The sequence below is a fragment of the Eleutherodactylus coqui genome, chromosome 12 (assembly GCF_035609145.1).
Source record: "Eleutherodactylus coqui strain aEleCoq1 chromosome 12, aEleCoq1.hap1, whole genome shotgun sequence".
Lineage (NCBI taxonomy): Eukaryota > Metazoa > Chordata > Amphibia > Anura > Eleutherodactylidae > Eleutherodactylus > Eleutherodactylus coqui.
Genome location: NC_089848.1, coordinates 24,181,221 through 24,200,968, shown reverse-complemented (window position 1 = coordinate 24,200,968; position 19,748 = coordinate 24,181,221). Strand labels below are relative to the sequence as shown.

Here is a 19,748-nt window from a genome sequence, read left to right as displayed (position 1 = left end):
CAATGCTTAACCATTGCACTTCTGTAGGGCCATATTAATGCACTTTGTAATATACATCGTGCATTAATTATGAGCCATACAGAAGTTATTCACTTACCTGCACCGTTGCTGGCGTCCTCGTCTCCATGGATCCGTCTAAAATCGCCTCTTCTGGGGATTTTAGACGCGCTTGCGCTGTGCGGTCTTCTCCCTTCTGAATGGGGCCGCTCATGCCGGAGAGCTGCTCCTTATAGCTCCGCCCCGTCACGTGTGCCAATTCCAGCCAATCAGGAGGCTGGAATCGGCAATGGACCTCACAGTGAAGATCCCGGCGGCCATCTTACTAAGGTAAGGAAGAAGAAGGAAGAAGTCGCCGCAGCGTGGGGATTCGGGTAAGTACTACCCGTTTTTTTTTTTTAACACATGCATCGGGTTTGTCTCGCGCTGAACGGAGGGCCTATTGAATAAAAAAAAAACCCGTTTCGGCGTGAGACAACCCCTTTAAGAGATTTACAAATACATGTGGCATGCTACTCACTGCAGTTGTGAATTGCGAATGGTCACATATGCGTGCAGCTTTTCGCACAGATATATGCGTATGGACAGCATATCGTCCACACGGAAGAAAACTCGCAGGCAGTGAATGACCTAAGAAAGTAGTATTATACCGCCCAGGCGAAATATTCTTTTTTTTTTTTAATTGCATATGTTAAGCACATAAGAAAGAACACGGCATGTTATATTTTACTGAATATTACGCAGCATATTATGATACGGCCTTGGGGGGGTTTCACAACTGCATCAGGAATTCCGCTTTCCTGCTCTGTTCAGGGAGAAGGAAATGGGAATTCCCACGGCCAAAATACGCATACGGCTGTGTGATTGCACCCTTTGGCCTGTGTCATAGGTGCATATTTGCGCCTGCAATACACAGGAAAAAGAACCCATTGATTTCAATGGGTTTGATCACATGCGTGTATTTAGCATGCGCAATTCAGTCACGCAAAAAAAAAGCCGCATGCTCTATTTTCCTGCACTTATGCACAGGGAAAGAACACCTCTTGAGTTAAACTAATTGGCCATTTCATTGCGGTAGTTAGCCTGCCGCCCATCAATATGCAGGACTACTTTCTATATGTGCTGCCCTCAGAGGGGGGGGTGAAGAGATGGGCACAGATTCCTTGAGTGTATATCCATTTATAATCACCCCACAGACAAACCGTCTTCCTTTCGGCTGATTTATGTCACTTTCCATCTGTGTATTCCAGGCAATGCGAGAGGCTTTAGTAGATCTCCCCGAATGGTACGGAGTTAGAAGCATGCAGGCCAACTGGATTGGGGACTGCACTGGCTGCTTCTTTGACTACATGTTAAAGGTAATGAATACCATAATTTCTGTTCTATTCTTTCTGGTTGTCATTATTCCCCTTGCTTCATGTGGACAGGCTGCCTGCTATACATACAACCTGTTACATGGGGAGATCCACCAGTATGTCTCCACTAATAGCTTGGACATAGTACTTCTGCCCCATTGGTAGAGCTCTGGCACTGTTTCTCATAGGGATACAAGGCTGACAAACTGAAAACGCAAGTTATGAACAGATCTCTCCGTACACAGAAGGCCGTTTGGGTGAAGCAGGCGGTTTAGAGCTGAATGCTTATGAATCTTTGGAATGATAATTGGTTCTCGTAAATGATCCACTAATAACCCTTTCCAATCCAGTTTCCGAAATGTAAATTTCCCTGCATAGCTCCCATGTGGAGTGAGGTCTGACACCATGCAGGAGGAAGCTCCGGCGTCTCCTCCGCATTCTATAAGATACATATTAACTCAGATTTCATTTTTGTTTAAAAACTTGCTAATAAAATCATCATGACGTCATTTTTATGGGTTTCGGTTGAGTAATTCCAAGAAATCTACAGAGCGCTAAAATAAATAAGAGCTGGGGAGAATGTGGGTGGCAGGGATATTAGACTGGAAAGGGTTAAAACGTCAGTAATCATTGACTGACATTGACGTTCCTCATTCTGAAATTCAACATTCACAATGTGTCAGTAAACAGAAGAACGGGGCAGATTTACTGGGCTACATGTGACAGATTTCTGGCTCAATTTGTGCCAAAAAACTGGTTGCATTTCTTGCGCCACATTTATTCAGTTTTAGACACTTTCTGCAGTTCACTTGATACGTGGGCGTGGCTTAAAATGGTAAGCTAACCTATAGGGAGTGTAAACTTAAAGAGACAGATTTGTGATTTTTTCCCATTCAATATGCAACCAGCCCCCCAGTATGTATAGATCAGCTAGTATTGCCATGTTTAGTTATTCCCTAAAGTTGGGTCATGTGATCTCATGGTCAACCTCTGGGAAATTCTTGCCTCTCTGTTTTCTCTCAAGGGGTCACCAGAGCTTCATGTGTGGTGAATTTACATGGATTGTGCAACCTATGTTGTTTACGGGCAGGGGAAGGGGGAAGCAGCAGTTATGTCACATAGGTATAATGAAGAAGACGATGGTTTTAGCTTATTTAGGTGAATGTAAAGGTTAATGTCCTCCCAGCAAGCAGAAATGGTACAGGCTATAGTTGCTTATGTAATGCTGTGCTGATGCATCATGGGATTGCTGGCACAGCATAAAGGAATAGAAAACAGGTTGAAATCTGAAAATCTAGATGGTGTCTAATAAGCATCTGACAGAAGGCTGCACTGCAGGGAAGTGACTGCAATACACAGAGTAGAGCTCCAGAGTGTGACAGGCAATCAGGGGAGGGGTGCAGGGAGACAAAAATGTGTATTATGACGGTGCGTCTTTAGACATTTTTGTCTGTCATACAGTACAGTATAGTTCACACTTAACTTTTAGGGGCCTTGTGTGGCGCTGAGTGTTAAAGGGGTTGTCTCGCGAAATCAAGTGGGGTTATACACTTCTGTATGGCCATATTAATGCACTTTGTAATATACATCGTGCATTAAAGGGGTTGTCCCGCGGCAGCAAGTGGGTCTATACACTTCTGTATGGCCATAATAATGCACTTTGTAATATACATTGTGCATTAAAGGGGTTGTCCCGAGGCAGCAAGTGGGTCTATACACTTCTGTATGGCCATAATAATGCACTTTGTAATGTACATTGTGCATTAATTATGAGCCATACAGAAGTTATAAAAAGTTTTATACTTACCTGCTCCGTTGCTGGCGTCCTCGTCTCCATGGTGCCGACTAATTTTCGCCCTCCGATGGCCAAATTAGCCGCGCTTGCGCAGTCCGGGTCTTCTGCTTTCTTCTATGGAGCCGCTCGTGCCAGAGAGCGGCTCCGTGTAGCTCCGCCCCGTCACGTGCCGATTCCAGCCAATCAGGAGGCTGGAATCGGCAGTGGACCGCACAGAAGAGCTGCGGTCCACGAAGGTAGAAGATCCCGGCGGCCATCTTCAGCGGTAAGTATTGAAGTCACCGGACCGCCGGGATTCAGGTAAGCGCTGTGCGGGTGGTTTTTTTAACCCCTGCATCGGGGTTGTCTCGCGCCGAACGGGGGGGGGGTTTAAAAAAAAAAAAAACCCGTTTCGGCGCGGGACATCTCCTTTAATTATGAGCCATACAGAAGTTATAAAAAGTTTTTTACTTACCTGCTCCGTTGCTAGCGTCCTCGTCTCCATGGTGCCGACTAATTTTCGCCCTCCGATGGCCAAATTAGCCGCGCTTGCGCAGTCCGGGTCTTCTGCAATCTTCTATGGAGCCGCTCGTGCAGAATGCAGGCTCCGTGTAGCTCCGCCCCGTCACGTGCCGATTCCAGCCAATCAGGAGGCTGGAATCGGCAATGGACCGCACAGAAGAGCTGCGGTCCACGAAGACAGAGGATCCCGGCGGCCATCTTCAGCGGTAAGTATTGAAGTCACCGGAGCGCGGGGATTAAGGTAAGCGCTCCGGTAAGCTTCCTTTACCTCCCTGCATCGGGGTTGTCTCGCGCCGACCGGGGGGGGGGTTGAAAAAAAAAAAAAAACCGTTTCGGCGCGGGACAACCCCTTTAAATATGAGCCATACAGAAGTTACTCACTTACCTGCTCCGTTGCTAGCGTCCCCGTCGCCATGGTTCCGTCTAATTTCGGTGTCTTCTTGCTTTTTTAGACGCGCTTGCGCAGATGGGTCTTCTCCCTTCGGCTCCGCTCGGCAGCATCGGTGTTTTGGCTCCGCCCCCTTGTACGCGTCATCGCGTAGCTCCGCCCCATGACGTGTGCCGGTTCCAGCCTCCTGATGACGCGTACAAGGGGGCGGAGCCAAAACGCCGATGCCCATGGCGACGGGGACGCTAGCAACGGAGCAGGTAAGTGAATAACTTCTGTATGGCTCATATTTAATGCACGATGTACATTACAAAGTGCATTAATATGGCCATACAGAAGTGTATAGACCCACTTGATTTCGCGGGACAACCCCTTATAGGCCGCCTGCAGACGAGCGGAAATCCCGCCACGGGATTTCCCGCGGGATTTCCGCCGCTGAAAGTCTGCATAGGAGTGCATTACAATACGCACTCCTATGCAGACGGCCGCGGTTTGGCCGCGCGAAATCTCGCGCGGCAAACAAACCGCGGCATGTTCTAATTTTGTGCGGAGCACGCACTCACCTGGCCGCCGGCTCCGGTCTGCGCATGCGCCGGCTGCGCGGCAGCCGGCACATCAAAGAGCCGGGGCCGCCAGGCGCGGGTGAGTACACGCTCGCCCCTGCAGGCTCTGGGGTCGGATCGCGCGGCGAGATTTCTCGCTGCCGGATCTGACCCGCTCGTCTGCAGGCGGCCTAAGGCAGCAGAATGCAGTCCTTAACTCTCACTCAAGACCTGAAGGTTGCAAGTTCAATCCCAGCCTTCCATCCTTCCGAGGTCGGTAAAATGAGTACCCAGTTTGCTGGGGGGTAATAAATAAATTACCTGAAAGTGCTGCGTAATAAATTGGCGCTATACAAATAACAAGTCCCTTTCCCCCTTTTAGACAGGATTAGTAATTCTGCTCCATTGTCTCTAGTTGGTCACTATATCATGTAAACGGCTGTTGGACAAGAACCAACAGAAATTGGTTTAGAGGAAAAACAAAAATAGTGTCAATGTATCACTTTTTCTTAAGGTATATTCATTTTCACGTTTTGAGCATGCTCAGAGTGCAGGACACATGCTCTGGCTCTTCATGAATGCCAGAAGCATCTCTTGATCATGTTCTCTAGCTGTTCATTATTACTGGAGCATACTCGGATTGTGCTGGCTGTGCTCCATCCAACAGCAGGGTTGAAAGCAGAGCATCAGGATGGGGCAAAAACTCTTATGTAGTTTATTCTGGAGGGACAGGTGTGCAGCATAGAAATGGATGCAGAAGCTGCCAGGATGTACCGGTCATGTAAGTATGAGGCCAGTTCTCAGTGTGATAATTATTATTTCTGGTGTGATCTGACTGGTCTTTACACAGCAGGCTAGAGTTGAGTGGGTTGAAGTAGATCCTCCCTCTACTGGCTGTTCTTGATTGCATCAGCTGGAGCATGAGCACTGTGCACTCTAGCAGGTCACATGATCCACTCTATGATACCATGGATTACTCTGGGAGTACTCCAACAATGGGAAAATGAATATGCCTATGGGTTTGAACATGTGTGCACTTTGGCACAACCACGTGTACTTTTATAAACAAGAAAAATGTTCTATGGTGGCTGCTCTTTATTAAACCACGTTGACCTGTGGGAACATTAAAGGGGTTTTACCAGAACATTAAGTTATCCTTTATCCACAGGATAGCTTGCTGATTCCTGGGTATCTGACCACTGAGACCCTTGCCGATCTGGAGAACGAGAATCCCGTGACTCGTTCTCCTGTCCCTGCGGGGGTTGCTTCTTTCCCAGCAGTGATGTCACTGAATGGAGCAAGCGTGGTTAGAGCTCCATTCATTTCAATGGGAGTGACGGGAATAACCGAGCTGGTGCCACTCGGGTTGGTGCCACTGTCACGTTGAAATGAATGAAGCACTAACCGTGCATGCTTGGCCATCACTCCATTCAGAGTGACAGAAGCGACCCCCGCAGTGACAGGAGAAAGAGACACAAGAATCCCGTTCTTGAGATCGGCGGGGGTCTCAGCTACGAGACCCCCACCGATCAGCAAGTTATTCCCTATACTGTGGATAGGGGATAACTTGTTGTTCTGGTACAACCCCTTTAAAGCTATTCTTCTGCTGGAGAGTCACCTGAAAGACTGATGCAGCGGTTGATGGTAATAAATGTCACCATGACGTGACTTTGCCCGACATTCGTCCCATGTAAACCCAGCATTAGATAGACTACTGTTGGAGGGAGACACTTCCAGTAGACTCTGCTCTTGCCTATACAGAGGGGAATAATGGAGCCGGCAGATGCATGTCATGCCGTCCACCAGTGCCCATCTACCACACATCACTGCCGGATGCTCAGGTTAGTAATGGCGGCACATAGCAGCTCTCCATCCTTGGGGATTGGAGCATTTCGTTAAACATGACCATATGTCTGTTCTGCTTATCGTTTTACAGGTAGACAATGTGGAAACTGGAGAAAAGATTTCAGCTTATGCCTTTAATCCAGAGGCGATTTATGGCGCATCTCATATCGCTATATTACCAAGCCACAGACTACTGCACGGGGACAGCAAGGTTAAAGGAGCCCTGCAAGAAGCATTTTCAGCAGGCCAAGGTAAGATATTGATTGTTTTGGATCATTACTTACTTAATTTAACGTTCCCTGCATAATATATGGGATGATGCAAGCAGGTTAATGTGAAAGCCATGAAAAGGAGGCGGGGAAGGGGTTGAACCGCCGCTGCAACATTGAAAGGACGGCAAAAGCTGTGACACATTCTTCGTGATGGGGAAATTGTCTGTGAACCGGAGCGTCACTTTAAGAGCCAACTATACCATCTTACCTTGTGGTTGTCCCACAATGGATAGATTCATCACCTGTTCACAGGATGGGTGATAATTGTTCTCTGGGGGCCCCACCTATATCGGCACGGTCTTTGCCCACTTGTGTTCCAGTTGGTAACTACAGATTGAATGAACTGTGTTGATTCTTTATATTGTACATGTCCCACAAAGTGATGGGGCTACGTGTGTGCTTCATGGGTGTAATAAAGCAGTCCTGATGCCCAGTGTTAATTCTTTGTCGCTTTATTGCAGACTGTCTCACTCGCGTGTCCGCTGTAAACCTGTTTACTAAGCAAGAGCTCCCGCTTATCATCTCCAAGAAATGGGAATTCGAGGGATATCTCGACTGTAAAATTGGTAAGTTAATGAAATTAGGGCGCTTTCACATCTGCGTTGGAGATTTCGTTTTCCTGCTCTGTTCAGGGAGCAGGAAAGGGGAATCCCATTGGCTGACCGATTCCGTAATGGCTGCAACCAAACAGCGTGGGGTGGACCTCATTGACTACAATGTTAGTCTGCCCAGTTGCCCTGTTTTGGGACAGAAGAAAAAGCGCTGCATGCACCACTCTGTCTTCTGGTATTTGCAGTCGGATCTGCGACGGAACGCCAAGCCGCAGGTTTAGGTGTAGATGTAAAACCGCTCTGACTTCTGAAAATGTACTAAATAAAGTGTTTTTGTTTTTATAGAATTAACCCCTTCCCGCTCCAGGACGTACCGGTACGTCCTGGGAGCCTGGTACTTCCCGCAACAGGACGTAGCGGTATGTCCTGGGGATAGCGCGAGATCACATAAGATCCCACACCATCCCGCAGTGGGGGCCGGCTGTCAGTCACAGCCGGCGTCCCGCTGTTAACCCCTTCCCTGCCGACAGGGAAAGAGTTCACAGAGGGATCGCGCTCCCTCTGTGTCTGCGGCCGGCTCTCGTGATGTCATCGCGAGAGCCCGGCCTGTCACCATGGCAACAGGACGCCAGACACTGGCGTCCTGTATTGCCTGTGCCTATAATCGCTTTACAAGCGATAAGGCATGGCAGAGCAGTAGCTCTGCCATGCCTTATGACAGCGATCATAGGCACAGTGCTGCAAGTCCCTCAGAGGGACTCAAATAGTGTAAAAAAAAAGAAAAGAAAAGTGTAAAAAAAAGAAAAATGTAAAAAAAAAATATTAAAAACCCCCTTTTTTTATGCTTTTTCTAATATTAGCATAAAAAAAGGGAAAAAAAATTAAACCACACATATTGGGTATTGACGTGTACAAAAAGTTGAACATGCTTTTTATTTTGTACGAAAAAAGGCGTAACAAAAACCGCTAAAAAACAGAGACAAAATGCTAATTTTTAGCATTTTGCCTCACAAAAAATGCAATAAAAGTGATCAAAAAAGCTGTACATTCCCCAAAATGGTACCAATAAAAATTACAGCTCGTCTCGCAAAAAATAATCCCTCATAGAGCTCCGTACATAGAAAAATAAAAAAGTTACAGGACTTTGAATGCAGCTATAGAGAAAAAAAAAAGATTTCCAAAAAAAAGGGGGTTTTAGTGCAAAAAAAGTGTAAAAACCTAAAAAAAAAATAACAATTTTGGTATCGTTGTAACCGTACCGACCCGCAGAAAAAATTTAGTGTGTCATTTATGCTGCATGATTAACGCTGTAAAAAAAAGAAAAAGAAATCTATGGCAGAATTGATGCGTTTTCTCTCCCGGTTATCATAAAAAAAATAATAAAAAATTTTTACGATATAGTCTATGTACCCAAAAGTGGCACTGATAAAAACTACAGTTCGCCACGCAAAAAACAAGTCCTTATACGGCCGCGTCCACGGAAAAATAAAAAAGTTATGGCTTTTGAAAAATGGAGATGGAAAAATACCAAAAAATCGCTTGGTCCTCAACGCCAAAATAGGCCATGTCATGAAGGGGTTAATGTATATGCGGTAGATGTGTTAGGCGTCAAACGAACGTTTGGCACACTGTACTTGTTTGTTCAGCCTATCAAACGTTCGTTGCGCCGTATGCTATTTGCATGGCCCATTGTATTCTTTTGACTGATGGCTACACATATAGCTTAGGGCGCACTGCGATAATACAGGTCAGACATGCTTCATCCTCATCTAGATGGCACTCGGTGAACTTGTTTTGCATTATTTTTCCTGTTTTTGTGCCTTTAGAACGCTGTTATTTCCATTAACAGGAATTCCGAGTCTGAATTTGGAAGACGCCACGCTGGCCGATACACTGGGTATCTCCTATGTCCGGGTTACAGAGACACTTAACGATGGTACAGAGAGGATGGCCAACTCAGCAAAGGTGCGTGAAAGAAAGTCTCATCCCAGTGTTAGAAATTCACTGTTCCTAATAATGAACCCTTCCAATCAACTATTTTATGGCTTTGCTGTTCATTTAACCCCTAAAGGACCAGGCACTTTGTAGGGATTTTACCCACGTGGGGGTTTTACTGCCCTATTGTTTATTCTCCCACTGCCCAAATTATTTTTGCTGCATTTTTCCCCATAATATCTAGGGCTATATTTTTTATATCTTTATTCACTGCCTTTTTTTTGTTGTTTTATTGGGGTTAAAAAAGAGATTTTCGTATAGTTACGCTAAAACAAAGTACAGGAATGGGTTCTTCATTTGTTTTAATATATAATTAGTATAGTCTCGGATTACAGGGTTCATACGGCGATGGTTTTGGTTGGTGTCGGTTTGGGGTCATTTTCATTTTTATATATATATTTATATTTTATTCTATATTTTTTTTAAACGTATTTTTATAACTTTTTTTAACATCCAACTCCCCCGTGACGTCATATAAGACCTCTTGGGCTCATTTACATTTTTTTTCATTCTTTTCCACTGTAGCTGGGGTATTCATAGGAGCCCTAGCCACAGATGACAACATCCCCCTGTAGTGACAGTAGTTACTGGCAGAGCTGATCAGGATTTGCTAAGAGCATGCCCTGCTGTGCCAGGGGGCACCCAGCGGTCACGTGATCACTGGGTCGAATAGCAAAAGTAATACTTCTGGTTTCTCTGTTTACACTCATCAAATGCTATGTAGCCTGGAAAGGAGAAGGAAGAAGGGGTTGAATACCATTTCTACCTTCTCCTCTGGTAGAAGATCAGACACAGCTGAGGACCCGACCTGCTCCTGTTTGATTGCAGAAGCAGGAGCTATAAACCAGCACTGTACATTCTCTATGGTCTGGGACCGAGCGCCGTATATTTACCGCACTTGGTCCTTAAGGGGTTAACAAGATAGACCACATAGCTGCATTATTTTATTCATGTGATCCTTCACAATATTTCTGTTTGTGCATGACCCACCTTCATTTTTTTTTTAAAGGGGTTCTGACATGAATAATGTTTTTATGCTTTAGCAGCCATTGTTCCCTAGTCTGCCTAATGGACACAGGGAACCCACGGTTTAATGGCTGCTAAAACATGATACTTACCTTGTCTCCTGTCGTTGTTGACATCGGGGGGGGGGTCATCTCCTGGCAGGCGCTGTTCTTCCGCTTCTTCCTCCACGAGCCACGCCGCTCCGGGATCGCGCGCATGCGCAGTGGAGAGGTGCCCTCTGACAGGAGTCAGGACGGGCCACCTCTCCACTGCGCACGCGCAGAATCTCGGAGTTCAGCCAGGACGGACAGGCCGCCCACAGCAAGCACTGCTTGTGACGTGCTTGCTGTGGGCGGCCCGTCCGTTCACCTCGGAAGTGGCTGACGGACGGAGCAGAGCAGGAAGCGGTCATTTTGACCGCTCCTGCTCTGCTTCTACAAGCCACAGAAGAAGATGCCGGCTGGAGGGGACATTCCTGGCGATCAGTCCTAGCCAGGCAAGGTGAGTACAATTTTTTTTTTTAATGTCAGAACCCCTTTAACTTGCTAATGAATAATTACTCCTTACAACAATTCTATAGCGTCTTTCACATATAGGGTGACTGCATTTAGAAAGGGGCTATCTAGTCGGGACTGTCCGTTTAAGGAGTCATAGGCATTAATAACAGAAGTTATAAGGAATGCACTGCTATGTAAATGGACTTTGAATTGGCCCTCTTATCCTGATGACAGGGTTCAGGCCTCATCAAGGTGCCACGGGTTTTCCGAATTTATAGAAAATATAGAAAAGCACCTCACATGTCTGAATGCTCAGTGAACAATGCCACCATAGCTCGGAAGTAGTCATTTAGCATTTTCTTGCCCATCTCTGTGCTGCCAGGTTTTGCTGTGGGTGGGGTTACCAATGTAAAGGACTACAGTTTCCATGATATCTTTAAAGATTAAAAGACTTCTTTAACCCTTTAATGCTACAGGACGTACATTTACGTCACAGAGTCTCAGGGTTGTGTGGAGTGGGACCAAGGTCGGTCCCGCTCCATGCAATGCGGGTGCCGGCTATTTCTTGCAGCCAGCACCGGTGCACAACAGATTCTCTCAGCACCACCGCTGATCAGAGCTGTTAACCCTTTAAATGCCGCTGTCAATTCTCCGATTGATGTTCGGGGGTTTCGTACGGCCTCCCATGATGAGATTGCGGGGTGCCATTTGGTCGTCATGGCAGCAAGGGGCTTTTTGCGAGCTCCCAGGGCTGCCCTTGGAGATTGCATATCTAAAATGGTACCCATAAAAATTACAGGATGTCCCGCAAAAAATGAGCTCTTGCACAACTATGTCGACAAAAAAATAAAAAAGTTACGACTGTCGGAATATTATTTTTCTCCAAAGATATTTTGTATAAAAGTAATACAGCAAAAAAAAAAAATATATATATATATATATAATTTGTACCGTAGTAATCATACCGATTAGAGTCGAGCGAACGTACTCTGCCGAGTTTGATGCTCGTTTGAGTATTAGCGTACTCGATGGTGCTCGTTACTCGAACGAGCATCACGTCGTGTTCGACCCCGCCCCAGTTTTTGGCTCCTCCCCGCTGTGACGTGCCTGTTTTGGCCCCTCCCCGTCGCGACGCAGAGCGAGAGAGACAGACACTCGGGACCACACATACAAAAATGCTCGAGTCTCCCATTGTAGTCAATGAGGCTCGTTACTCCAGTAGAGCTCTCGAATTTTACGAAAAGCTCGACTCGAATAACGTGGACTTAAGCATTTGGGTGCTCGCTCATCTCTAGTACCGACCCATAGAATAAAGTTATGTCATTTTTGCTGCAGTGTGTAGGCTGTAGAAAAAAGACTCCCCCAAAGATGGCAGAATTTTTTCCCCCATTTCACTGCACTCAGATTTTTTTTTATTGTTTTTCAGTACATTATATGGTACATTAAATAGGGCCACTGAAAATACAACTCGTTCCGCAAAAAACAAGCCCTCAAAGTTATGCTTTTTTTTAAAAAGGGGAGGAAAAACCAAAAATGAAAAAAAAAAAGGCCTCATCATTAAGAGGTTAAACTGAAAAATAGAATTGCTCACCTTGCTGGAACCTGTTTATATTAGTGTGTCTGCAAGTCTGACCATCACAATTACTGTAAGTTGTAATATACAGTACTTGATTCAAAAACTGTTTTAATTATGAAAGGGGTTTTCCACCACTCAGGATCACCGTCAATCATCTGATCGCTGGGCCTCCTGTCATTTCGGAGAGAGCTGGAAGCAGATGGTGCTGTCAGTATTGCAGCAGCCCAATTTACTAGTGCAGGCACAACTCCCATTGAATTCAACAGGAGCTGTGCCTGCAGTACCAAACTGGGTCACTGCTATATGGACAGCACCATCTTCTTCCAGCGCTGTCCACACTAACAGCAGGCCCAGCAATCAGCTGATCGTCAGGGATCGCAAGTGGCGGATCACTGCCAATCAACTATTAATGACCTATTCTGCATATAGGTCATCAATAATGAAAGTCCCATACAACCCCTTTAAATTCTTGTAATATTCAGTTTACAGGACTTTCAAGACATGATGCCTTCCATGCCATAACCAAGCAAGCTCAGGATGAAGGAGTTGGAGGTCATCCGACTAGTTCCAAACTAAGGGATTGGTTGATCTCAAGGCAGCGTTACTGGGGCACTCCTATACCTATTATCCACTGCTCATCCTGTGGGGCAGTCCCTGTGCCTTATGATGACCTACCAGTTATCTTGCCTACCGTGTCTACCTTCACAGGGAAGGGGTCATCGCCATTATCAACAGCTTCGGACTGGAAGAACTGCAGATGTCCAAGGTAATTAACGCACTATAAATGCCGAACCTTAGACAAGAATATACAAGATAACTCCTCTTCGTAGGGACAGTTCTCTGGCAATAGTCTTAATATCAAATTGTCATCACCAAGATTGGAGAACTCGGATTGGATGGCCAGAACTGCTCTAAAACACTAGTTTTAGTGCATTAGGAATATGTGTGGGCTGAGTTCTCAGGAATGACATTGCAGAGAGTATAAGTAGAACGGTCTTTTAATAGATCTAGTGTGGCTAGTACAGTAGAGAATAGACGAGCCTTGAGGTCCACAGAATAATCATTGTAAACCCAAACCCCCTCCGCAAAAAAAAGGATAGAAAACAATGCAGAGACCTTATGGAACAATCACGTCATGTGCTAATAGAAAACCTGAGGGATCCATATTCATGCTCACACAATACAATGTGCAGCTCGTCAGACGCACCGCTCTCATGTGTCTGCTGTCATGTAGTTCTAGTCGGTAAAGCATGGTCAGACCATGAACATATTATTCAGCTGTGCCCACATTTCAGCATTAGGGGGATTTTGGGTTGTGTTTTTCCATTCGCAGCCAATGTATTACTGCCCGCAGCGTTAGCACATCTGTATCAGGTCCTTGCAGCCACGGATCGCACGCTGCCACTTCACATGCTCATATCTGACTCTACAAAGTGATAGTTTTATGAAGGTTTATAAGAATGTCATCCCCTTTTAAAGGTTTCGTTTCTTGCGCCTCGGGACACTTTAATTTATTCCCTTTTTGTTATATTCCATTTGCTCAAAGTGCAAAACTAAGCAATCTGTCTAGTTTATGTAACACAAGTAGCTTCAGTTCATTTACATACCGGATCCAGGTTGACATAGATGGGGCTTCAGAAGATTTGCTGAGTTTAATCTGTATTTATATTGTGAAAGTATTAAGTGTTCGCTGTTACACTTCCTATTTAAGTGTTAATGTATAGTTTAGTTTGAAGCGCGGAGAAGCAGCGTTTCCTGGACACCATGTTTATTCATTGTATCCGTATTCTTTCACTCTTATCAGTTTAATGTTAGCAAAACGCCACATTATGTATCATTCGTCAATGTTAGGCTGCCTGTCCATGTGCGATAGTCATAGCATGATCCGCGGCGATTAATCGGCTGCCGCTCACGCTATGAAAAGCTTTCCATGGTACGCACAGCCCGACTTCCGCGAGTGGAGAATCATAGCGATTCTCCGCTTGCGGGATTAAAATAGCGGCACGCTGTGATTTGCCGCGATTCTCTGCGGTGAGTCTATCGGAGACCTGTCACTGCTACCCCCTCCCCTGCGCGGCAGAGTATCGCTAGTGATATTGCGTCACAGCCCTGCACAGGTAGCCTTAGACTTTTGGCCCATTTACATGTAATGATTATCGCTCAAAATTCATTAAAATGAACAAATTTGAGTGGTAATCATTCAGTGCAATTGGGAAAAATCGCTCACTTGTCGATCGCGGTTGTTGAAAAAGCCATTGCTGGATTGCTGGCTTCTCTCTACGCATAAACACTCCCTAATCAGTGCTTCACATAGAAGAGGAGCACTGAGCGCCAGCAATCCAGCAAGAAGTCTTTTAGTCTAAATGCTTTGCACAAGCGCTGACGACCTTAGCAGTGACATATGCACTCGTGCAGTCATTTAAACGACTGCTGGCCAGTGTAAAAGGTTCATTTGTATGATTTTCTATGTTCAGGGAGTTGGTCAACTGTGACTGGATATTATACTTTCTTTTGTGCTGTTTGTACAATAAATAAAGTTAACACTGGGCTGGTTCTCTCAAGAAAGATCACAGTGGTGACTTTACACAGCTGATGTCTCTTGTTCTTTCTCCGTTGATCATTGTTTATTAATTTGGACTCATGAGAGAACTGAGATCTTGTTAGACTAAATTTAAAGGAGTACTCCAACAATATAATTTGTCTTTTTGGAGCTTGCATTGCACTGGGCTCATATAAAACATTCATTAGGCAGGGAGATCAATGAAAAGTGTCAGCATAAAATGTTGCTGATATTAGTGGCATAGATTACTACAGTCCAGTCTTCAAATGCCAGGTGGACACATATTGTTATACAAGTGGAAACAACAATGTAGGATGCCAGGGTAACCAAGTTCATGTGCCCATCCTGTCTTTTAGGTGTGCTGGAGCAGCCATGAGAGAGACTGATACGATGGATACATTTGTTGACTCTGCCTGGTATTATTTGAGATATACGGATCCTCAGAACGCCGGAAGGTATACTAGCTGTCACTGACTACCGTAGTAGCGGCGCTTTATTTTCACAGCTTTGTACAAAATTATCTTTCACGTTATTGTTAGAGCGTTTCATACTAGATCTACGTTACATAGTTTGCTCTAATCACTTATTTTCTGCTTCCTTCTTTATATGCTGTCTTCAAAAATCTATTGTTCCTTTGAAACCATCAAAGTGACCTATTGTTTAAATCCAATTTTTGTGTTAAATTTATTTTTTTTAAAGATTTTTTAAAATTAAACTTCCATCTCACTAAGCAAAGAAAAAAAATAATGTCCTGGCGTTTTCAGTCTAACCATTGAGCCTTATAACAGGCTGACTTCCTGTTCTGCAGAGAGAACACTCCAGGGCTCTGTCACATGGGGTGATAAATCATTCAGACGTCCGCATCCTGCAGGAATCTGAACGATTATCCTTCATTGTAAATTCATGCCCCGACTAATCGACAGCCGTGAATTCTTTCACTTCATGCATGCAGACAACTTAACGAGGGATCGGCCGTGTGAACAGGCAGTATCACTTATGTAGGACTGCCTGCTTACTGTGAATGGAGGCGGGTGGGCTGGAACGATTCCTGACCCGCTCCGCCTCCATTCACTAGCGATGTAAAAGCACAAGAACGATTATTGCTGGGACGACTTGACGGACATCAGCGCCCGACAAGTCATCCCCTGTAAGGCCAATCTCACATGGCCGGATATGAATTGTGGATTCTACGATCCTGTGATCCGCGGTAATACGCAGTTCAATCAAATACATTGGATTACACAATTCCGCCCACATTAGCGAGTTGGAATTGCGTAATCTGCTTGCGAAAAATAAAACGCAGCATGCTTAATTTTACCACGGAATCAGCGACTATATAGCCTATTGTGCTCTATCATCATGGATATACACTCAGCCCATACGCGATTATATTGCGTATGGGCTGTGAATACCCGTGTCATTACCAAGCGACGACGTGGAAAAAGCTGTACTGCACGTGACTGTCTGCATGAGTACACGGTCATATGCAATACAATTACACACCATACGCAAAGTCACCGGACAGGTTCACAGGCGGAATCTGCTGCGAGCCTCCCGCATGTGGGATTCAATCTGTTTGTGTAATAGGGCGATTCTTCATCATCACAGGCAGGATCCTACAATTCACCTACATATAGATAAGGTAGGATCTACAATGCACAATACAAGTTGGTCAAAAATCACCTCCTCCTACTTCCTGCACCATGACCCTTGCGAATACATATGACAGAGCATGTCTAGAACAGTCTCCCATAGAAGTCAATGAGTCGTCTCTGGACTACAGCTTCCTGTGGTCCATGTGGCTGCTGTAAAGTATATCTTTATGTGGTGAATGATGGCCACTCCTCATAATCATGTACAGAAAGTGGAACAGAAAAAAATGTAAAATCAGAGAATAAAACAGATTAGATAAAACCAATATGTATCAGTGTCTGGTTTTAATTAGGAAAAAAAATCACAGCCGATCACCGACTACGCCGAGACTTTTTGTAGCACAGTTGATTAGTTCTAAGTATCGAGCTGCAGCTAAGTCCAAAGCAATACATGGAGTCCAGCGCCGTCTTGTACCGCAGCCTTCACTCCATCAGGGTAACAACCCGTCTCGGTGTAGTCCAGGCCTAGATGGGCCCAGTATCTCAGTCCACCATCCCCTAGCAGTCACACCAGTGCTCCTTATATAGAAACCGGTCCAGTGTCATCGTGTCCTGAATATGTCACTAATATTTAATATACAAGATATGTATACGTTTTCGGGCTTTTATAATATATGTGTTAACCATATTCATAATTAAATCTATTGTTTAAGGTAAGTGATTAGAGGCCTCCGGGGAGCACAGTTATATTGAAAGGTTTATAGATAAAATGGGCTAAATAAGGCGTTACTTTTGTTGATAATGGTTCTCAACTAGTGATGAGCAAGTATACCCGATAAGGGCAATTGCTCGAGTGAGCATTGCCCTTAGCGAGTACCTGCCCGCTTGAGAGAAAAGGTTTGTCTGCCGGCGGCGGGCAGGGAGCTGCAGGGGAGAGCGGGGAAGAACGGAGGGGAGATCTCTCTCTCCCTCTCTCCCCCCGCTGCCCCCTGCTGGCTGCCGCAACTCACCGCTCCCCCGCGCCGGCACCCAAACCTTTTCTCTCGAGCAGGCTCGAGCCATTGCCCTTAGCGAGTATGCTCACTCATCTCTATTCTCAATCCATTTTTTTATTGTTCTGTTAAGTCAAGGGCTCTCATACTAACGTCACTAATTACATGTTGTAATTACACATTTTCTGCTATCTGGGTAGGAAAGATTATTAACTGAACTTAGAAATACAGAAAATAGATTTTCACATGTCTTTCTAGTCTAATGCAGCATAAAAGCAAAAACTAGAATCTGCATTTTCTATGACTGATTAATGGTTGCCATCTATTTTATCATAGCGCTTTCTGAAAAGCTCAAAACTCTTATTATGTTCTAAGTATCAAGAAGTAGTTTCCCAACCCCCGCCCGACTCCCAAGTATCAAATCCACCTAGTTATTTAATAGTTAGGCTGTGATTAATCCCTAGCTCCTTAAAGGGATTGTTCAGTTGTAAACTATTGGTGGCCTATCCACAGGATCAGCAGGGGTATGCTGCCCGGGACCCTCACTGATCAGCTACTTGCCAGACCAGTATACTCCTGTACTGAGGTGATTTCCGCTGAAAGCAGACAGCTCAGTTTCCTCTACAGTGGCCAAGCTTGGTATTACACCCATTCACTGTGAATTTTGTCTGTAATACCAAGCCTGTCACTCCGGCGGGAGTGGAGCTGCCTGCTTTCAGCAAAAATCACCTCAATACATGAGCACAGTAGCCCAACAAATAGCTGATCAATGAGGGTCCAGGACAGCAGACTTTCGCTGATCTATCACTAGTTTACAACAACTTTCCACACTCCAACTCTTACTCCAGCTCCAAGTTCTTCATAAATGGCTCACAAATAATAAGTAATAACTAATTTGATGCAATATAATGGTTGATTGCCGGGCTCCCCGCTCGGGATCCTGGCCGATCAGCTGGGCAGGCGCCAGCTGTCAGCACCACTACACACGGATGGAGCGCATGCTGCTGCTCCGACCTCAGTGTAGTGGCTGGCCCTTGCAACTGCAGGCTTAACACCCATTGATTTGAATGAGAGCTGTGCCTGTACAGCACCGGCCACTACACCAGGGTCAGAGCAGTAGCTTCTGCTCCGCCCCGTGTTAAGCGGCACTAACAGTGGGCAGCTGATCAGTGAGGGTCCCAGTCGGCGGACCCTGGTCGATCAAAAATTGATGACCTATCCTTAGCATAGGTCACCAATAGTATTTGTGCCTGGAAAACCTCTTTAAAGGAGGACACATCAGTGATGTCTACTAGTCAAGCATGCATACATGTTATTCCCCATCGGGGTCTTCAGACTATCAAGTGTTGAGTTCCATGAATATTAGTGCACATTGTAGATGTTCCAAAGTAAGTTTTAAACTTTTTTCCTTATTTTTTTTTTTCAGGCCTTTTGACAAATCTTTAGCCGACTTCTGGATGCCTGTAGATCTATACATTGGAGGAAAGGAGCACGCTGTCATGCACTTGTACTACGCCCGCTTCTTCAACCACTTCTGCCATTCCCAGGGCATGCTGAACCACAGGTTAGATATAATCTCCGTCCCATTCTTTCAGCAGACTTTCATCAAGCACATGAGTGATTGCATGTCAATTTTCCTCTTGATTCAAGTAGTGAAGCTGGGATATCTGGAGCAGTGGATACTACTCAGACTCCTGCACTTGTATATCTTCAATGTAGCTCATTTACATTTTCTTCCAGCTGTTTTGCATTTACTCAAATTCCCAGAGAAATCAGCATTAACATTTGGATTTTTTTTTACCATGAGAAAAAAAAGTCAACAAAATGAATGACCTATAATAACCCAACTTTCTTTAAAAACCCTACCCAACTTTCTCTCTAATATGAAGGGGATGTAAAGGAACATTTGAGATTTTTTTTGTGCCAAGAGGCTTTCTGTGAATTTCAATATCCTATCATATTTGACTTTATAATATTAATTATTAAGCCTGTGTTGTTAATACTGATGAGACCGGCGTGCGCTCTTGGATCGCCTGATCTCAGGCCCCTCAGGGTGCGATCAGACGGCTCTGTTAACACCTCACCAAAAACTAAATGTCGTTTTGCTGCAAAAACGGGTGCAGTTTTTCAGGTATGGCCCTTTTATCCATCTTTAACCAAACCTCAACTGCAGCGTCCGAATGCACCTTTAAGTGTACCATATGTGAGAACTAGAGATGAGCGAGCATACTCGTCGGAGCTTGATGCTCGTTCGAGTATTAGGGTGCTCGAGATGCTCGTTACTC

General features: G+C 45.1%; 1 protein-coding gene across 5 annotated transcripts in view; it reads left to right on the top strand.

The window, feature by feature from the left end:
• LARS2 (leucyl-tRNA synthetase 2, mitochondrial) overlaps positions 1-19,748 on the top strand; it is a 182,194-nt gene that overhangs the window by 117,149 nt on the left and 45,297 nt on the right. For all 5 annotated transcript variants that reach the window (XM_066584753.1, XM_066584757.1, XM_066584754.1 and 2 more), the window contains 7 exons: positions 1,248-1,355; positions 6,515-6,674; positions 7,157-7,261; positions 9,096-9,211; positions 12,802-13,085; positions 15,236-15,334; positions 18,890-19,027. In XM_066584753.1, the coding sequence (XP_066440850.1) occupies positions 1,248-1,355; positions 6,515-6,674; positions 7,157-7,261; positions 9,096-9,211; positions 12,802-13,085; positions 15,236-15,334; positions 18,890-19,027 (1,010 nt within the window). The remainder of the gene's footprint in view (positions 1-1,247; positions 1,356-6,514; positions 6,675-7,156; positions 7,262-9,095; positions 9,212-12,801; positions 13,086-15,235; positions 15,335-18,889; positions 19,028-19,748) is intronic.